This window comes from Notothenia rossii, assembly GCF_949606895.1.
Source record: "Notothenia rossii genome assembly, chromosome: 1".
In the NCBI taxonomy this organism is placed as follows: domain Eukaryota; kingdom Metazoa; phylum Chordata; class Actinopteri; order Perciformes; family Nototheniidae; genus Notothenia; species Notothenia rossii.
In genome coordinates, this window is record NC_136912.1 from 1,802,996 (window position 1) to 1,825,432 (window position 22,437).

Here is a 22,437-nt window from a genome sequence, read left to right on the forward strand (position 1 = left end):
CGAAGAGTAAAGCAAGCACTGCTGAATAAAGTATGATTTTATCTGTTACGAAACGTTTTTTTTCATATGGAATGCAGTTGGAGGTCAACCAATCACAGAGCTTGAGAACTAATCACAGGGTTTGTCAAACAGAGCTCATGGTGTAGTCCTAAACGATAGCTGGGGATTCTGGGTAGTGTAGTGTCTTCTGCCATCCTTTACTCCGAAAAAATATTTGTTTCTCCGAATCGAAGGGGAAAAATACAAAAGCATTGCACACAATTTAAACCAATCAATGTTGTGTAATTAACAAGGATAATCTGGTGTTTTGTAGTCGATGAGTAGTGCAGATATCACTGTCAAATCAATCCACAGTAAGGGGAATACTTACTTCCGGGTGTACAATTCTCCGTTATCCAATGGGAATGGACGCTCACATTACCTTTAAGGGCAGCCGACACATACGAATGCCGTGCTTCCATGAGCGTCAAAGCCCGCCGCAGATGGGAATACATTGCAATCAGTTGAAAGCTATTTGCGTCCCTTTATGAAGCTGAAGGAGCCTAGGAGCGTCACAGCTGCACGCCACGGGACCCTGACCAAACGTCGCTCCTGGACGTTTATGGAGTGAGTGTGTTGCTCAGACGCTCTTCCGCTAACTTGTGTAATAATGAAAAACAAATGGACAGTAGATACACGGATTAGGGCGACATCATCTGTTCACAACGTTAAATATTTGACCATGTTTATGTGCAAATGAAGAACCTTTTTCCTTAAGTGAGTCTCTTGTCTTTATGGGTATTTGACTTTATATTAAATACATAACAATAAGAGTGCAGAACATCTAATACTCCTCATTATGAATCCAGAACAATACAACTGCAGGAGTATGGATACAGCGAGATGTTTGCATGCATTTTGAGCCGGTTTGGGCAGAATCCAGCAGAGTGGATCGTGCTGTTCATCCTATGTAATCTATATGTAAAGAAAACAGTCTAAATATTTAACATAAAGCTGTGAAACAGTCTCAATAATTAGCAGCAAAATGTAAGGTTTAATTTGAATAAAAGGATACATATTGAGATAGGAAGTTCTAATACCTTAAGAGAAGAGCTTGAATATAAAAAAATACAAACTCTTTTGGCTCCTTCCTGTCTTTCTACTGGGTCTTTCTTGGCTTTGTACTGGCTATCTTCTAGCTCTATTCAGGGTTTTGAATTTTTTTTTTCTAGCTCTATCCCTGATCATTTTCAGAACCTGAAGGCTCTATACGGACTATCTTCTGGTTCTCCTCTGGATCCATCCACTATCTCTTGTCTGTCCAGTGAATTACACTTGTGTTACTGGAGCAGGTAAAGCATACAACGGATACTTTCAGCATTATCGGAGCACGAAGTGGAAGCTTGGATGAAACACAGCGGACTTCTAAACAATGAACACCCGCAACTTGGAAGAAATAAAGTTGGGTTTTATGCGTTCTAATATTGCAATGCAAACCCATGATGTAATGACAGTAATTCAGAATAATTTAGTCATTGAATGCTCATTTCAGTAGATTTAATCAAACAAAGCATAAACATATTGGTCATGGCCTCAAGACTGTAACCACATCACATTCTGTTGAAATAGTCAATTACTAGCCATATCTTACACATTGCTGTTTTGAATCATTAATGTGTGGATGACTGTTGAACTGGATGATGTAACATTTATGCCATCTGCTGGAAAGAAGACGTATCGCTCTGTTGGCGTCGTTTAGACAACAAAAACAGAGTGAAGCTCTCATTTCATCAACAATCTTTGAGTACAGACACCGTCCTGCAGAGAGCACACAACCCAACAGCACGTCTTTGGTCTAGCATCACTTTACAAAACGTTTGCATCAAGACACTAAGACTAGCTGGTCCCTTGTATCGGTCAGTCCACCTTAAATGAGCAGTGGGTGATCAGCAGGTGAAAGGCAGGACACGGGAACTTGGTCCTGAGGAGATGTAATGATTATTAAATAAGAAAGTTGTCGAGTCAAGGGGTCAAAGAAATGAACATTTGTGATCATTAGTGAATCGGTTGCAGGTGGGTGAAATCAGGCCTAGGGAGTAACGTATTACATGTAACGGCATTAGGTCATCAGGACACAAAATAGACAAATGTATTCCCTTACAGTTACAGAAGCAGCTGACGACCAACACATGTGTGTCTTTTGAAACGATTATGCCATTTAAATCTTTTGTCACAAACATTGCAGCTCTATTCTTCCTCTCCTGTGTGGACCTGCATGTGTCTCTTTAAACTTTCACTATGTGAAAAAGCTTTCTTACAGACTGTACAGCTGTGTGCTTTCTCTCCTGTGTGGACTCTCATGTGTTTCTTTAAATGATCATTCCGTGAAAAAGCTTTTTTACAGACTGAGCAGCTGAAAGGTTTCTCTCCTGTGTGGACTCTCATGTGTGACTTTAAATGTCCACTATGTGAAAAAGCTTTCTTACAGACTGTACAACTGTGTGCTTTCTCTCCTGTGTGGACTCTCATGTGTTTCTTTAAATGTCCACTATGTGAAAAAGCTTTCTTACAGACTGTACAGCTGTGTGTTTTCTCTCCTGTGTGGACTCTCATGTGTGACTTTAAATGTCCACTATGTGAAAAAGCTTTCTTACAGACTGTACAGCTGTATGGTTTCTCTCCTGTGTGGATTCTCATGTGTGTCTTTAAATTTTCATTCTGTGAAAAAGCTTTCTTACAAACTGAGCAGCTGTGTGCTTTCTCTCCTGTGTGGACTCTCATGTGTTTCTTTAAATTTCCACTCTGTGAAAAAGCTTTCTTACAGACTGAGCAGCTGAATGGTTTATTTTCAGCACTAGGTCGTGAATCACTGACAGATTCATGTCTATTTTTCAGTGAGTTTGAGCCTGACGCAGGTTCTCTGGTCTCTTTCCAATCAGCACTGTCTTCAGTGTCAGGTTCAGAAGAGTCTCCAGTGTCGTCCTCAGTCTTTGGTTGTAAACTGCTCTCTGGATCTGAGTTCCTGGCTGGTTCTGGTCCTCGACAGTCATCTCCATCAGCTTCTGTTTCCAGGTGTTCAGTTTGTCTTTGATGAGGCTGAGAGGACTGAGGTTTCTCTGTATCATCTTCACTCTTCACAGGGTCAGGAGTGAAAGTGGACTTGGTGATATCAGCCACCTCCACCTCCTCACTGACCCTGAGTTCCTCCTGTTCCTGCTTAATGTGTGGGGGAGGCTCTGGGTCCTCCTGGTCCAGACTGGTGCTCCACTCCTGCTGGTCAGGGAGAAGCTCTTCTTTAACCACCACCAGCTGCTGGACGTCTGCAGGAAACAGGAAACACACAGTCAGAACAAACTGTTAAGTGTTAGCATTTAGAAATCTAATCACTATTACAATGGGGGAAATTTTTCAGCCCTAATTAATGCCTTTGTTTTTTTTTTGTTAATTATTTTCACATTATCTTTCTTTGTCCCACTTAATGTGTATTTGTTAGGGATGCACCGAATATTCGGCCGCCGAAAATTATCGGCCGAAAATGGTTAAAAAGGCCCTTTCCTTTTAGCACCGAAAAATTATCACCGAATGTCAGGGAACAGGGTTACGTTGGTAAGCTAACGTGTTGTTGTGATGACGTAATCAAAACGCGGCGACAAGCACGGTGCGCGACCATGCTCGCGGCTGGCTCACAGCCAACATGTCTGGCGCTTGGAGATATTTAAAAATATCAGAGAAAGAGGCGCGGATTGCGATTTGTAAAACGTGTTCAGCTGACATTTCTCGAGGGGGTGTAACTGCAAAGACTTTCACCACTTCGGGATTACTCCACCACTTGAAATCAAAACACCCGGACAAATATGCGGAGTGAGATCAAATCACAAGCACTGACAGCGAGAGAGTGTTCAGCGCTGCCTCTCATGTGCTTGATGAGAAGAGGAACAGACTTATGGCTGATAAAGCAGAGAAGCTACTGTTCATTAAAAGAACCTCCCACTTTTCCTTAATAAGTAGACAAGGCTGGCTTATCATAAGCTTATCTAGTTCTACATGTCTACTCTATACCCACTTTCCTGAACAATTTTCATTGTGAGTTATAATTCACCATCTCAGGTTATCATTAGGGGGAAATGACAGCAGCACAGTGTTCAATATATTGTACTTTCGGTATCTAAATGATACAATGTTGTTTACATTGCTCATGAGGACAGACCACCTTATTTGCAGATTCTTGAAATTGTAATTTAATTTGTAATGGATTGTGGATTTTGTATCCAGTTTTCACTTTATGTATCTTTATACAATGTTTACTACTTTGCTTATGAGGACAGAAAGCCTTATTTACAGATTCTTGAAATTGAATTGTAATTTCATTTGTAAATAGTTACATTCATGTGGATTTATCCAGTTTGCACATTTGTATGCATGCACTTATAGGTGCATCTGTTGTTGTTGAAGGCCTGGCTGTTACAGTCTTTATTTACACTATTTTGTTGTAGGCCTACTGGCCTAGATGTTTATGCAGTTTTAAAGCACCTTGGCTTTGTTCTGAATGCACTTTGTTGTAGTTATCCTACAGAGAAAAGAAAATGCACTTGACTTGGAATGAATGTACTGTGTGCATTCAAAAGTGCTGAATAAATGTGTTATGGACCCATAATCGTGATTATTATTTAAGTTAAGTTTTGCCATAATCATGTCTTTTTCCATAATCAGGTAGCTGAACAACATTGCTAAAAAATGTATACATTATATATATATATATATATATATATATATATATATATATATATATATATATATATATATATATATATATATATATATATATTTCTATTAATCATTTTCGGCCTTTCGGCATTCGGCCAACTGTTTCCTATTTTCGGTATCGGTTTCGGCCAAGAATTTCCCATTCGGTGCAACCCTAATATATATATATATATCTATCTATCTAGATATATATATATATATATACAGGGCTCATCTATATCTATATATAGATATATATATATATATCTATATCTATCTATCTATCTATCTATCTATCTATCTATATATATATATATATATATATACATACAGGGCTCGAGAAAGAGAGAAACGACCGACCGTCCATCATCACTTTACAGGGCTCGACATTAAGGACTGCCCGATGGCCCGGGGCCATCTAGTATTTATCCCGGGCAATGAAGCCTCACCTGCTGGTTGCCCGATCGGGCAATCTATTATGCCAGCAGCTCGCGGATCCAGTAATGAGTGACCCGACAGTAAAACTAAACATATCTATAACTAGTTTAGGTAGTTTGAGAGCAGTGGTGTAGTCTACGTGATACGCTGGTATACGCCGTATACCCACTAGAAAATGCCAGTGATTTCCGTATGCCCTCTTAAAAATGAGCGATGATACGTAACATCATTTTGTGACTTCGCTTTCACACTTTCGCCCCCTTCTGTGTTAATAGTTTTGGACGTCTGGGGCTTCCGTCGCCTTTGGCCTGTTGCTAAGCAACAGCAACACACTTTGTTCGGCTCTGACAAACCCCACGTTTCTCTAACGTTATCAGAATTTGATCCTTCCATCATTCAAGTTCGCGGAGCGCTAAACAGGAAGCAAACATGAAACGAAAACAGACGAAAATATTTTTATGTTTTCCGAAGTTTTCCCCTATTACCACTACAGAAGAAGAGCCAGGTCAGGCGGCTGTCCTAAAGGTGACAGAGAACGAGCCCGGCGCTACCGCAAATTTACCCCGTAAGTGGAATTAGCATGGTTATCATTAACGTAACAGTAGCTGGAATGTAAGAACAGGCATCCTTGGTTAGAGTGGAGGGACAGAAAGTTAGGTAAATGTCAGCACACATGCAAAGGAAAGCTGATCTAAACAACAGAAATTCATAAAGTCAATGACTATGCAAATGAGAGTTAATTCATGGTCATGTTAAAAGTGCATTTAAAACATTTGCACCATTATATTACTATATGTTAGTTATCAGTAGTTGTCAAATAATTAGCTATTGAAAAAGTGGAACATTTCTCTCCTTTTTTCTGCTTTGTTAGCCATGATGTAAATATTGTAAGCAGTTTATTAAATACTTTTGAGTAAATCTTGGCTCTTTTCTGCAGATATTATTGGTAAAAACTTGTATTATGCTAATTAGTCATGGTTTTGTTTATTTTCAGGTTGTGCTCTTTGCAGCGCTACAAAATCAACAGGTGTCCTCACAGAACAACGAGTGTCTATGTCTGAGGAGTGGGTGCACTTTAAGATCCGGTCCTCAGATTCAAGCAGATCAACATCTCTGGCCTCTTTGAGAAACAAGATTAGACGACATGAGACGTCCAGAGCACACAAAATAGCCCAGGAGCTCACGGAGAAGGGTGGACAGGATTTAGTTGGAAATTTGGTGAGAGCTGTGTCAGAGACAGTGTTTGCAGTAGGCCATATTGACATTTTGATAAAAATGTCGATTAATTGTTCAACCCTAGAAGATAAGTGGGCTTTTTCCATCATCGTGCATTCTTTTATTTTTTTATTGTTAATGTCTCTGGCAGTTAAAAGTCACATAAAAATGCTTATAATACATTGACATGTTGATAACACATAACCAGTCTCAAGACTAGTCTATGCATTAGTAAGTGTGATGGTGTTCATGAGGTGTTGCTTCGAGACAGGATGAATACAATTATTACAGTATACCCACTACAAAAAAGTAGACTACACCACTGTTTGAGAGGTCATTAAAATAGCTACGTGTGATATTCTAACCTGAAGTGTGTGTTTGTCCGCTCACCGCTGCATGTGATCATGCAGAGCTGCGTGTCGACTCGTCAGCAGCAGCTGATCTCTCTCTCCCGTCAGATTAGACTTCACTCGCGTTTATGTCCATATCGATCAGATCCAGCTAGTCCTAGCTAATGATATGACTACCTGCTTATTAAAAGACACCTAAACAATAAGTGTCGCTATGCAACTGGGTGAGGCCACAAAGTATAGCGCAGCATTATGCATTTGTTTACATGCCCACCGGAACCCCGAGGCATTACCAACCGACCAACGCACAATTAGGCCTGTCGCGATAATCGATAAATTGACTTATCGTACGATAAATAAAAATGGACTCGATAACTTTTCTGAGCTCGATAAATTGCCGTTTACATGCGTGTTTGTTTACATAAGGATGTGACCAGCATTTTAGCTAGGAGCGCTGTGGCTGCCAGACGAGCTGTGGCTGCCGGCCATGCGCGCTGTGAGGGGCGGGGCTGACACACAGCCAGGTCAGGACACTGTGTGCACGTACAGCAGCGTAGCAGCCAAATTAATAATATAGCGACAAGCGGGAGACAACCTGTGACTTACTCGCGGGGAATTTAAAGTGAAATGGAATTGGTTACAAAACCTACACATCTCGATTCTCCGGTGTGGCAGTATTTTGGATTCAAGCCAAATCAACGAGGTCAACCTACGGACTTGAATGAGCCGGGCGGTGAGTCGCATTTGTTTAAAAAAGGTAGCGACAAAAGCAGGCAATACCACGCATTTTAAACTACACCTAAAACACAACCACTCCATTCCATTTTCCCAGCTGGTAGCAAACACGGCAGCTGGAGATGGCGAGCCCCCACCTTCCCGACAGTTTACAATCAAAGATGCATTTGCCCGACAATGCAAACCTGTTGGTGTTCCTTGCTCGAAAACTTTGAAAAACAGATTTGGATATGGCCTGTTGAGGCATCTGGCCCTTTGTATGGACAGTGGACTGTACACATGACTGTTGTTTTAAGGAGATTTGTTTTGCTTGTGAGACAATGTGTGCTCATATTCATTTATTTATATATATATATATTTATATATACAGTGGGGCAAAAAAGTATTTAGTCAGCCACCAATTGTGCAAGTTCTCCCACTTAAAAAGATGAGAGGCCTGTAATTTTCATCCTAGGTATACCTCAACTATGAAAGACAAAATGAGAAAGAAAAAAATCCAGAACATCACATTGTCTGATTTTTAAAGAATTTATTTGCTAATTATGGTGGAAAATAAGTATTTGGTCAATATATATGGTCATCTCAATACTTTGTTATATACCCTTTGTTGGCAATGACAGAGGTCAAACGTTTTCTGTAAGTCTTCACAAGGTTTTCACACACTGTTGCTGGTATTTTGGCCCATTCCTCCATGCAGATCTCCTCTGGAGCAGTGATGTTTTGGGGCTGTCGCTGGGCAACACGGACTTTCAACTCCCTCCAAAGATTTTCTATGGGATTGAGATCTGGAGACTGGCTAGGCCACTCCAGGACCTTGAAATGCTTCTTACGAAGCCACTCCTTCGTTGCCCGGGCGGTGTGTTTGGGATCATTGTCATGCTGAAAGACCCAGCCACGTTTCATCTTCAATGCCCTTGCTGATGGAAGGAGGTTGTCACTCAAAATCTCACGATACATGGCCCCATTCATTCTTTCCTTTACACGGATCAGTGGTCCTGGTCCCTTTGCAGAACAACAGCCCCAAAGCATGATGTTCCCCCCCCATGTTTCACAGTAGGTATGGTGTTCTTTGGATGCAACTCAGCATTCTTTCAACTCCAAACACGTCATGTTGAGTTTTTACCAAAAAGTTATATTTTAGTTTCATCTGACCATATGACATTCTACAAATCCTCTTCTGGATCATCTAAATGCTCTCTAGCAAACTTCAGACGGGCCTGGACATGTACTGGCTTAAGCAGGGGGACACGTCTGGCACTGCAGGATTTGAGTCCCTGGCGGCGTAGTGTGTTATTGATGGTAGCCTTTGTTGCTTTGGTCCCAGCTCTCTGCAGGTCATTGACTAGGTCCCCCCGTGTGGTTCTGGGATTTTTGCTCACCGTTCTTGTGATCATTTTGACCCCACGGGGTGAGATCTTGCGTGGAGCCCCAGATCGAGGGAGATTATCAGTGTTCTTGTATGTCTTCCATTTTCTAATAATTGCTCCCACAGTTGATTTCTTCACACCAAGCTACTTACCTATTGCAGATTCAGTCTTCCCAGCCTGGTGCAGGTCTACAATTTTGTTTCTGATGTCTTTTGACAGCTCTTTGGTCTTGGCCATAGTGGAGTTTGGAGTGTGACTGTTTGAGGTTGTGGACAGGTGTCTTTTATACTGATAACGAGTTCAAACAGGTGCCATTAATACAGTTAACAAGTGGAGGACAGAGGAGGCTCTTAAAGAAGAAGTTACAGGTCTGTGAGAGCCAGAAATCTTGTTTGTTTGTAGGTGAACAAATAGCCTACTTATTTTACAGCATAATTTGCAAATCAATTCTTTAAAAATCAGACAATGTGATTTTCTGGATTTTTTTTTCTCATTTTGTCTCTCATAGTTGAGGTATACCTAGGATGAAAATTACAGGCCTCTCTCATATTTTTAAGTGGGAGAACTTGCACAATTGGTGGCTGACTAAATACTTTTTTGCCGCACTGTATATATATATATCTATATATATATATCTATCTATCTATCTAGAGATGGATAGATAGATGGATTGAGAGCTCTGCTTTCCAGCCTGAGTCTATTTAATTTATTTTTTTGGTTGTGTGTGATTTAATTAATTTATTATAATTTAATTAATTTGTTTTATTTATTATATATCATTTATATATTTTAATATTATTTCACATTTCATTTGCAATTTTGAATGTTCAATAAAAAGATCCGTTTGAAAGGATGTACTAGAATTATTATGATATATTATCATTATGTCAGTGGTCTAAAATGGTCTTACAATAGAGAACCGCAGTGACGCGTCCAAAAACCCGGAAGTAAGTTAGCATTTTTAGCACTTCCGGTTCCTTCCTCAAAAAGCAATGCATTTTTTCCATAGGATTTTGGAAAATAGCTCGAAATAAGGTCTGTGGTTGACACAAATGTAAGAGATAAATCACGTTTTGTTCTACGACATTAAATACATCAGCAGTGACCCCACTGGTGATCTTTGAAGAGTTTACGTGTCTGAAAAACGATGGTTGTTACCGAGTGGCTGAATAGGACTACAGAAATTGTCGAGGCCGTTGTACGTAATTACGCCGAACACGTAAACACTCCCGCTAAGTTTGTTTTCCCCTGTGTTCTGCTTGAAAGCAAGTACATGCCTATCTTTAGTATCTGTATATCTGACCATTCGAATCTGTATTTTTGAAATTGTCGTTTTTAACACCGTAATTTTACAAATGATAGAATAATTAATTACCAGTGTTTTCCAATTTTACTCGGCAGTTCGTTTCGTTAGCTAACGTTAGCTAAAGCTAGCGCTACTAGTTAGCTACGCAATGGTTTGTTGCTTTGCTCCGGGTTGCAGCCACAGGTCTTCGCATGAAACGTGCTTGTTCTATCGTTTCCCGGCCAATGTTTTCCAAAGGAGAGTCTGGATTCGTGTCATGAGGTAAGCTGATGTTACATTTTTGTCCATGTCAAGGTGAAATGTAAATGATGGGTAGTGACTGTATCGCCGTTTTAGAGATGGCGCTGCTGAAAAGACCGCAACATAAGTAAAGATAATGAATACATCCTATTAAAACCTGTGTGGCTTATATGATAAGTCTAATTAGTACAAGCAGCATAACGTTTCACCATGTAACTAAAGATTGTAGTCAGGGAAATCAGTTTGACATATTGAACTAATAACAAATCACCTCTGGCTGGCAGAGAACTCTCTGCTCCATAGCTTCTTTTGGACGTAAAATCACATGTACATTTTACATTTCTATTCAATTTAATATCCCATCCCTCACATACTTTTGTATATTTATAATAACTTATATTTTGTTTTTCTTGCTATGCTGCTGCAACACAAACATTTCCCAAATTGGGATCAATACAGTAATATCTTATCTTAATTAATTAAGAAATATAACTATTATAATTAGTGTAGCAGCTGACACCTATTTTTAATATGGATTAATCTACCATTTATTTCTTTAGTTCAATTTTCATCTATAAAAATGTCAAAATAGTGAAAATGTTCACGAGACTTATCAAAGTGCAAGGTTATATCTTTAGATGTTTTGTTTTAGCCTATGTACTGTATATCTTAATGCTCTTACAGTATATGTGACGGTGTGACTTCCATGAAACTAATATTTTATATCTTCCCAACAGACGAGCTGACAGGAAACCTAACACTCTAACAACCACAACATTGCAAAGGCGAGTAAATGTAAATTAAAAACAATTCACCATTTTTTTATTTCTTCTTCCTTGCAGTGAGGTGAAGCTGACCTTGCACTTGGTGCCAGTAAGGATGTTCCTCACACAGGCTGAATGTTTCCCCTTCCTTACTGACACAGAAGCCCTTGATTTGCAATGCTTCACTAATTGTCATTTCCCTGGCTCCGTAGGGACACTTTACCTCAAGCACTTCGGAAGACCCTACCAGACCATCTGGAGATGCCCCCAACAATCCTGATAGGGAGAGCCACAAATCTGACTCATGGACCTGCATCTGGGTTGCAGTGGTGAATGCCCTGACGCCCTCACATTCATTCATAGTCCCCCACTGTACTGACAAAACACCATCAAGGGCCTGTTGTTGCCCTAGCACCCTGGCAATAAGGGAAGCAGTCACACGCTTTGACCTCAGGACAGCTCCAAAGTTGCTGGCAGTCAACCTTCCTTTCCTGAACAAATGCCAGTTTGGGTTGGTTCGCTGACCAGTGGTAGCCACCTGAATTGCCCTCTGTTGCTCTTCAGACAATGCCATGCTTGCCACAATTGCCTCAGGTCCCTGATGCCCAACAGATTTGATCATTTCAGGAACAGTAAGTGTTTCCAAGCTGTAGTGTTCCTCTTCTGGCTTGGGGGAGAGAAGCCAAGAAATTCCTGAAAACCTGCCCCCGAGTCTGTCCCTCAGCCAGTCACGATCTTCGGAGGTGGGCTCTCTTGTGAGCGGGTTAAATTAGTTATTGGTTTCAACAGTCGCATTAAAACAGTTACTAAATCAGCTTACTATCACCTAAAGAACATATCTAGGATTAAAAGACTAATGTCACAGTAGGATTTGGAAAAACGTGTCCAGGCTTTTATCTTCAGTAGACTGGACTACTGCAATGGTGTCTTCACAGGTCTCACTGAAAAATCTATTAGAAAGCTGCAGCTGATTCAGAACACCGCTGCTCGAGTCCTCACTAACACTAAGAAAGAGGATCACATAACTCCAGTTCTGAAGTCTTTACTCTGGTTCCTCACTGACACTAAGAAAGTGGATCACATCACTCCTGTTCAGAAGTCTTTACACTGGCTTCCTGTGTGTCAAATAATAGATTTAAAAATACTGCTGCTGGTTTATAAAGCACTGAATGGTTTAGGACCAAAATGCATTTCTGACGTCCTGCTAAATGATGAACCATCCAAGTCTCTCAGGTCTTCAGGGACTGGTCAGCTTTCTGTCCCCAGAGTCAGAACTAAACATGGAGAAGCAGCGTTCAGTTATTATGCTCCAAATATCTGGAACAAACTCCCAGAAACCTGCGGGTCCGCTGCAACTCTTACTACTTTTAAATCCAGGCTGAAGACTTTTCTTTTTGTCGCTGCTTTTAATTGAACTATTCATATCTTAGACTGCACTGTAACTTTTATCCATGTATTTTTTCTTTTAATATTTATTTTAATAGCTTTTCTTTTTGATGACTGATTTTAAATGCCATTTTCCTAATGTCTTTCATTTTTTGTAAAGCACTTTGAATTGCCTTGTTTTGAAAAGTGCTATATAAATAAACTTGCCTTGCCTTGCCTAATAAAGATTTCATGTGACACATAAAATGGTGTTGTTGATGGGAATTAATGTGAATAAATTAACTCTAGGTTAACGGTACTCTTGCTATCACTACTCACCGACACTATAAACCTTGTCCCTCATGCTAGCCCTGACAACACCGGTAAGCACACCTTCATCTAGGCTGAACTGTTACGTGTCCTGACGTGTAGTGGTTCTCTCCTCTATCTACACTCTTCTTGTCATCTTTGTAAAACGATATCAGACTGGTAATTGACACAGCCATGACTTCTAGTTAAATTCAGTGTGGCTAAAATGAAAAGCTTTGTTAAAATATGCAAGCGTGTGAAAGTCAAAGTCAGCTTTACTGTCAAAAATTCTACATGTGTTATACATCCAGAAATATCAAAATATTGTTTCCCACAGTGTGACATGTATACATAAAACAAAAAGGGCCTAGATAAACGTGGTATACATGAAACAAAACAAAAAGGGCCTAGATAACCGGGGTATACAGTTTAAAATGTTAATATATTTAAAGTGTTCAAAGTGCAGTTTCAGTGCAAGTCAGTTGAAACGATCTTAAGTTGGCGTGACGTTGAAGTCGTGCGACCCTGGTGCTGTACTGGCTTGTAGTTCGTTTATAGCATAACGTTAGCATTTTGCTTCTGGCGACTAGATTTATGATTAAAAAATTATAAAAGTAGGGTTGACATGTGGAGATTATCCGGTTGAACAAAACGTGATCCCTCTCTTAAATGTGTGTCAACCACAGACCTTATTTTGAACTATTTTCCAAAATCCTACGGAGAATTTGCATTGGTTTTTCAAGAAGGAACCGGAAGAAGTTTACTTCCGGGTTTATGACGCGTCACTGCGGTTCTCTATGGGGCCGACAATATTATCGTTTATCGCAATAATTTCCAGGAACATTTATCGTCCAACAAAATTATTTATCGTGACAGGCCTACGCACAATCAACCCATACAGCACATCTCTTTCTCCACATTACGTGTTAGACATTAGAATTGACTATTCTTGTCTGTCACATACTCTTCTTGTCTGTCACATAAGTGGAGCAATTTAAGCGGTATGGCGCAAAAGGGAAAATATTTTGACCGAAGAGATTTAGAGTTGCCGGCTAACGGGAACTGTGACGTCGCCATTTTGTGTGCTTCGCGGATGCGCTCGGCTACTCTCGAATGCTGCTCGGTCAGCTTCCGGATGAGGAGGCATTCGTTCGACCAACTTACAGTAGATAACATTACAAACATTTTTAACAGGGGCCATAATAGTGTAAATAATGTTTGTTTTGGCAGTTATAACTGAATGTAATGTTTTCTACTTTTTTACATCTGGGAAGGCATTTGCCTTCATCAGATGGAAAGTGTATTGACCAACAACTTACGTATTTCTTATAGCTATGCAGGGCATGCAAGCGAGCAAACACAAACAAGTGAAATGAAGAATAAAATTGTACAATATAATATTTTGGTGGTTCATCTTATAATTCAGTCTAGAGAATGTACCAGACAGCATCTAAGACCTGCAAACATCTAAATGTTCTAGGGGAGGCCCCCCAAACCCTTCGGCCGTGCACATTTTTCAGGGCAATCTCTATTGGGCTCAGGGCCATCTGTTAATTAGCTTAGATGGCCCACAGGGCCACTCCCAAAATCCTTAATGTCATGCACTGTATATATATATACAGTGTATTTATAATATATTCTGTATATATACAGAATATATTATAAGTACATGTTGGCAATAATTGATTGATGAGATTTTACATTAATTTATATTAACGTTTTACGTACTTAATGACCTTTGTACTAGTTCCCCTATTCTTTATCAAGTAACATTTTAGATGTGTTTAATTTATTATTGAACATATTTATTCATTGATTTCTTTATGAATTATTCTCGCGCCATTTCAATTAATCCAAAGTATTTGTTTTTATTTGCTTTTACAATTTTAAAAAGAAAAGGTGAATAAAGAAGCACATTAAAACTAAAGTATCAATGTATGTCACATTTAACCAACTAGTGCCTACATGTATGGGTAATATTTAAATCAGTACATTAAATGGCATATTATTCAATCCATGTATTTTTATAAATATATTTATTTTGGTAGGTTTGCTCTTCCGTAATACATTTTAATTTTTATAATAAACTACATGTGTCTAATAATACTTACATACTTTTACTTAAATAAGATACATTTAAAGATATGAAATGCTTTAACTTGTAATGGAGGATTTTCACAGTATGGTGTTTGTACTTTTACTTACCTGCAGCAAGTGCTGATAAAGGGTCTAAAGTGTTATTAATGTGATAATAAAGTGCTACTGAAGAGTGTAAAGTGTTAATTAAGAGTAAAGGGAACAGACCTGCTCTGTGTATCCGAAGCTGAGGCTGTAAAACAGCGTCCAGAAGTTTCTGGAGTCTCTTGTTCTCCTCTTTGGAAAGAGACAGCTCCTCCTCGAGCTCTGCTATTGTTTGTTCAAACAGAGCAAATATCTCTTCAGCAGTGAGTCGCTGCTTCTTCAACGACAGCAGCATTTGGACTTTACTCATGTTTCCTAGATCACCTTTTCCTGCAGACTCCGTTAAACACACCGTTTCTCTCTCCGTCAAACTCTCAATCTGACTAGCGTTGCTAACGTGTTTCCAGCTAGCATGCTAAGCTAGCTCCTATAGTCCGAGGTAAACGCTCCAGAAAAAAGAGCACAGAGTCCATTCAGAGGTTTATCCAAACACAGAGATGATGGATCAGTAGTGCTGGAGCTCACACACACTTTCTCAGGAACACACAGAGAGAGAGAGCTGAAGCAACGAGACGCCACCTCGATCTAGGTTAGAAAGAGCTGGGAACTTCACTTCCGGTGCGGTTTGAGGACGTCAAAATAAAAGCGGGAAGGATTTCTTCTTTTTGGTTTTAAAAACGATTGGCATCCGGACGTTGCCTTCTTCTTCTTCTTCTCTTGTTTTTGGCGGATTGCAAACAACTTAAAAAGGTGCATACCGCCACCTACTGTACATGAGTATGAATCATCACATCATTCCAACTCTTTAACCTATGATCTAATAAAAAAATAAAAAAATAAAACCATGAAATAAATAAAACAAAAATACAAATCTATGTTCTTTCCTGACCTAATGTTAAATTGTGTTCCTACCCCAGTTTCACTCAAGAATGTAAACAGTGCCTTTCTGGTAGCTCTTACTCCCTCTCCTTTTGTTCCCAAAACACCAACCACACTCCACTCCCTCTCTGCCTCTAAGAGTTTAGCCTTTAATTGTTCTCTTTCCGCTTTATAGATGTCACAATGTAACAAGATATGTTCTACATCTTCTTTTACTGCACAGTTCCCACACTTGTTACTGTTACTTTTCCCCATGATATACAGCGAACTATTCAAAGCCGTGTGATTTATTCTGAGTCTAGCCATCATGATTTCCTCCCTTCTGTTTCTTTCTTTATGAATATTAATTGTAATTGTCTTTTGTACTTTATGATACTCTTTGCCTTTCTGGTCTTTCTCCCACCTTTTCTGCCAGATCTCCATCCCTTTTTTCTTAATGACTGCTTTTCCTTCTCCTTTACCAAGTTGAACTGGTAATGTTATTTGCTTTTGTAGTGCACTTTTTGCTAATTTATCAGCAAACTCGTTCTCTTTCACCCCCTCATGTGCATGCACCCAGCAGAACTGCAGATCTATGCCGCTTCTGTGCAGTCTTAACAGGCTATGATTCAGCTCTATGAGAATGTCTTCTCTGGTAGTTGTTGTTGATTGTATGCTTTGTAATATGGACAATGAATCTGTGCATATCACCACCCTATCTGGTCTGACCTCTTCAACCCACTGCAATCCTATGATTACAGCAGCATTTCTGCTGTATATACTGATAATTGATCAGACGCTCTTTTTAAAATAGATATTTTAAAGTCTGGGAAGCTATATGCCAATTCCAACACACTCTTCCTTGTTCTTAGAACCATCTGTATACATTTGTAGGTAATTGTAGTACTTTTCATTCAGATACATACTTGTTTTAATTCCCACTTCATTTATTTGCCACTCTTTTTTCCTTTCTACAATACTCATATCTATTTTAGCTTCTGGGAACAGCCATGGGGGAACACTGCTAAATGGAGTTGCTTTGGCAAACGTGATATTCTCCACTCCATCTGCCCTCGTTCTTTCCTCACTCGTCCAGCCAAACCCACGTCCCTGGAATTTTGCATATTCCCAGCAATCCCGTAATATTCTGTTTGAAATATTTTCTTCTCCAGTTCCTTTTAGCCTGACCCAGTATGACAGAGCAAGTTTCTCTCTTCTGATCTCCAGAGGTGTTTCTCCTGCTTCTATCAGAACTGCATTGATAGGGGATGACTTTATCGCTCCAATACACAGCCGCAATGCTTTATATTGTATTCTATCCATTTTTAAAAGCGATGTTTTTGCTGCTGCTCCATACACTATACAACCATAGTCTATTGTGGACCTCAACATTGATCTGTAAATGTCTATTCATGCTTGTGTGTCTGCGCCCCAGTTGCATCCAGCTACAGCTCGCAATACATTTAATACTTTTTTGCATTTTGTTTCCACTTGATTAATATGCATTTCCATGTGTATTTGCTATCAAACCACAGTTCTAGGTATTTGAACTCATTCACCTTTGTCATTGGACGATCATATAGTATTAGCTGTTGGCCATCAATCTTGCGTTTGTTTGTAAATACCATGTAGCATGACTTGCTTTCTGACATTTTGAATCTCCAGTTATATCACCACCTCTCCACTTTTGTAATCGCTCTAGCTATATTCTCCATTACGTATGCGGCATGTCTTCCCCTCATCCAAATAGCCCCATCATCTGCATACAGAGCCGATTGGATGCATGTGTCTAAGCATGTAAATATATCATTAACCATGATGTTAAATAATATTGGGCTGACTGCACTTCCTTGGGGAATACCATTTTCTATTTCTAAATAATTGGAAATATCTGCTCCAACCTTTACTCTAAATGTCCTGTCTGTTAAAAAGGCCCTTACCCAATTGTACATTCTCCCTCCAATTCCCATTCTACTCAATTTGATCAGTAACGCATCCCTCCACATAGAGTCATACGCCTTTTCAATGTCAAAGTACACTATTGCCATTATCTCTTTCATTTTCAGTGTTTTTTCCACATCATTACTCACTCTTACTAACCCATCTATTGTGGACCGCCCTTTACGAAATCCGCTCTGAAAACTACTCAGCAGCCCTTTCTGTTCCAGTACATGTGAGAGCCTACGGACAATGGTCTTTTCCATCGATTTACATAGGTGTGATGTAAGAGCTATTGGTCTGTAGTTACTAGGGCTAGCTGTATCTTTCCCTGGCTTATTGAATGGTAGCACGATTGCTGTTTTCCACACAAAGACTCAGCACCATTTTCATAGTTTCCATAGGTACTGTAACTGTCTAAACATAGCATAACATAGCTGGTCTTGTCCTGGGGCTGTATATCCTGTACCTTGTAAGGCTATTTTGAGTTCTGACATTGTAAACTCCACATCCAGAGCTGACCTGTTATCCTGTCTCTTCCCCTTCACGTTTTCATTCTCTGCTAGTAACTGCTGTTTTTGCTGCCTATGAATATCACTGAGATGCTCCCCACTATGTACTGCTGCAAGTGTCCTTCCTAACATACCTGCCTTCTCTTTATCTGTCACTGCCAGCCTCTCGCCATCAACCAAAGCTGGACATTTTAATGGATTCCCTTTTCCCACTCATCCGCTTAAACATGGACCAGACATCACCTAATTTAACTCCTCTGCAATGGTAGAACAACATTCTCTCCATGCTCTCTTTTTTGTATATTTTATTGTCCTTCGAGCAGCTGCCCTTTTCCTTTGAAACTCTATAACATTATTTTGTGTCATGGTTTTCTTTAATTCTCTAAATGCATTATTTTTGCTTTAATAGCCCTGCTGCATTCCTCATTCCACCATGGCACCACTTTCTTCCTACCCTTGGTTGTTGTTTTGGGTATACTGTTCTCTGCTGCATTTAGTATATGTTGCGTTATTTGGCTTGTAATGACCTCTATGCTTCCCTCTGATGTTAGCAGGTGTACCAACTCCTAACATATATCATCATTGCACTCATGTATCTAGTTACCCACCAGAGGTCTCCAGCAGACATAGCAGTGTCCAAAGACACTGAACCAGGGCTCCAGGTTTTCTGTTTGATTTCAAAATAGGTAACATATAATCTAGCTACGAGGGATGCTACTAGAAAGAAGAATAAAGGAGAGTTATGAAGGAAACTTCTTTCATGACATAAAGATTAACACGTTCCCTCAAAGTGTTTAGATTTCTGATAAAGGATGGAATCAAGTGAACCACCCACTCTGTGTTTTATTAAACAATTTTTCATTAAAACATCTTCCACCGTGGAATTAAAAGTGAAATGTGTTCATGTTATCTCCTCCAGATGCTCCGAGCTTTAAAATGTGTTGCGTTGTGTTTGTGAAAAACGTTTCCTGCTTCGTGTCTCTGGACATTTGCAAGATGCCATTATATCTACCCTTCCATGTTAATAACTTTAAACACTTCTCCTCCAGACTCTCCAAAGCCTCCCTCTGTGTCCGTGAGTCCCTCTGCTGAGATAGAGGAGGGCAGTTCAGTGACTCTGACCTGTAGCAGTGATGCTAACCCAGCAGCTAACTACACCTGGTACAAGGAGGATGGAAATGCACACCTTTCTTCTTTCAATGAAGGACCACGTATTTTCCTCAGCTCCATCCCGTCCTCTGACTCTGGACAGTATTACTGCAGAGCTGGGAATCTGCTGGGATCTGAATCCATCTCTATTGATGTGACATGTGAGTGAAACCCAGATCATATAAAAAGCATCATGCACCCAGTGGCGACTGGTCATTAGGGCACAGCCCCACCTAGTGTCAGCAGAAAGTATTACAAATAATGATTACAAAAAAATGCAATAAATAAATATGGGTCATTCCAGAATTGGAGGACAATTTAGACACCGACATTTTTGAAAAATGAACCTTTTATTTTATAATTTTTTTGTATGTATTTAGGAAAAACAGATAATAAACCATCAAAAAAAGTGATTTGCCCAGCTTGGCATCAAATGTATATTTTCCAATGAAGAATTACCCCTGTTACTCTAATTATAGTAACAGGGTTGAAAGTAACAGGGTTGAAAATCAATGCTAATTTGAGCCTTTAACCTCAGGAATTATTGCTAGATGTAGCAGGTAATGCTACTTTCAAGGCAAGGACAAACTTGGATATCTAATGCAAGAAAGATAACTTTGAAATTAATATGCTTTATTCTGGTAATATCAGTAACAGGGTTGAGTGGGTCAGAGTGCCACACTCTTTTACGACTGAAAAGATTGTAAAAATATGAAAAATAAAAGAGAGGACTTAGTTTTGGTCTACCCATGGCACTAGCACATGGCTTGCTGATGTCACTTCCACTGTGTCATCTGACTTACAGTTTTTTCACTTCCTGTGCCAATCTAAAAAGGTTTGGGTAACAGGGTTGAACGCATGTTGAGGGACACACCTTCTGTGCAAAATTACTGTTATTTAAAATATGTTTATGATTTAACAAATAGATTTTACCATTACAAGAGACATATATCAATAGAATAATACCAAAAAAAGTAAATAAAATCCCTATTTTAAATGTTATATTTGACATGCAAGTTGGTCACCAAGAAGCGGGGACAAGAGAAAAATGCCATTTTAGGGGATGTTCGAGAGCTATTTGATCATTTAAATAATATTTTGAAACCACTTTTTCTACAATTTTCTACACATTTTGTCTCAAGACAAGTATGATTAACACAACAAGTGCATGTTTTAGCATTTTGGGCATGGATTATTAGATTTTTTATATGGGGGACATGAAATATCCTCCAATTCTGGAATGACCCATATATAAAATATATTTTAAGATCATGTTTAATCATCTGATTCGTCTGCATATTGCTGTTTTCGTCTGTGTTCTTCTAATTAGTGTCTACAGTGTGTGCCTATTGAGCTGTTTAGAGCCATGTGGGACAAAACCCGATCATGCCCCTCCCTCTCACTGTCTAAGTGAACGGTGACTGTGAAAACTACACTGCGCATGCTCAGAGTATTGTCCTATTTAATGTGTGTGGCAAAAAAATAATGACCATAGGAAGAAGGAAGTGAAGTCGGAGACGCGTGGCAGAAAGCTCAGAGAGAATCGGAAAACTCGGACACATACAGAAACGGTGGCATTGGACTGTTATTTTTGGCGGATTTGCATAAACTGTACATTGACTGTTTCATCATGTCGACCAGCTCAGATGGTAGCCAAAGAAACGATTTGGAATGGATGATATCCAAAGCTGCGAGGAAGAAAAGATCTTTGAGAGAAAGAGATAGTTCAGTAAGAGCTCGAAGTTGGTCGGATTGGTCGGGTGAAGCAGACAAGGCTAATCAAAGCAAAAAATCAAAAGTCAGTCAAAGTGTCAGCCAAGCAATGTTGAATAAGTTGTAATATAATTAAATCAGGATGGTGGGCATTACCACCCGATTAAACTTACCAAAGCAATTGAAAAAGAGATTGGAAAAATTAAATTTGCTAAATTCATGAACAACAAGCGGGTTTTGATACATGCCAATAACAAACAGCAGCAGGAAAAGATTCTGGGAATGAACTCACTGAATGGGGAGAAAATGAAGGCGCATGTACCAGGAGCAATGGCAAAACTGAGAGGAGTAATTTCAGGAGTACCATTGGACATGTCAGTGGAAGATATTAAAAGTGAATTAAAAGGAGGTAAAGTAGTGGAAGTCACGAGGCTTAAAAGCAAACGGGATGGCACACTCAAAGAAACATGATCAGTTCTCATTCAGTTTGAGAGAACATTACCTAAGGCAGTACAAATGGGATATTTGAACTTAATTGTTAGGGAGTACATTCCCAAACCTGTCAGGTGCAACGCATGTCAATGAATAGGGCACACAGCGCAGCAGTGTAAAGGGCAACTAAGGTGTGCGAGATGCGGAGGAACACATGAGTATGGAAAATGTGAGAAGGTTAAATGTTGTAACTGCGGAGGAGATCACAGTGCTGCGTTTGGAGGATGTGAAGTGCAGAGAGAGGCCAGAGAGGTGCAGAGGGTTAAGATTACAAACAAAGTGTCATACGCAGAAGCAATAAAGAAAGTAAGGGGAACAATAACAACCAATAAGACCCCTAGTGGAAAAGTGAGAGAAAATTCAGCTGGAAAATTCCTAGACATGAAAGATATTAAAGCAGATCAGATACATGCAATGCTATCTATAAATGGAGCTGGGGGAAATGAAAATCAGGATGAGGGTTAGATCCTTAATCATGGTTCTGCAAATACTACAGTGGAACGCAAGAAGCCTCATAGCTAATAGTCAAGAATTCAAGAAATATATATATGATCTATTCTAGACGTAGTCCCTGAGGTAATATGTGTGCAAGAAACCTGGTTACGACCTCAATTAGACTTTGTCATTCCAGGATTTAGCTGTATAAGGCATGATAGCGCTAATAGTCAAAATGGTGGAGGGTGTGCCACGTTTCTCAAAGATGGTGTGGCATATAGGGAGGTGCAATCTCCTGATGATATAGACTGTATTATCGTGAAAATCTGCAACCCTAGGAAACAATAT

The 22,437-nt window shown here is 39.6% G+C and overlaps 1 protein-coding gene across 1 annotated transcript; it reads right to left on the minus strand.

Moving 5' to 3' along the window:
* Positions 1-1,521: 1,521 nt before the first annotated feature.
* Positions 1,522-16,181, minus strand: LOC307024990 (uncharacterized protein). Its single transcript, XM_079659557.1, has 2 exons — positions 15,116-16,181; positions 1,522-3,299 (listed from the first exon to the last, which is right to left on the minus strand). Exons 1-2 carry the CDS (start codon positions 15,300-15,302, stop codon positions 2,227-2,229), a joined length of 1,260 nt encoding a protein of 419 aa, XP_079515683.1. The 5' UTR covers positions 15,303-16,181; the 3' UTR covers positions 1,522-2,226.
* Positions 16,182-22,437: the final 6,256 nt, after the last annotated feature.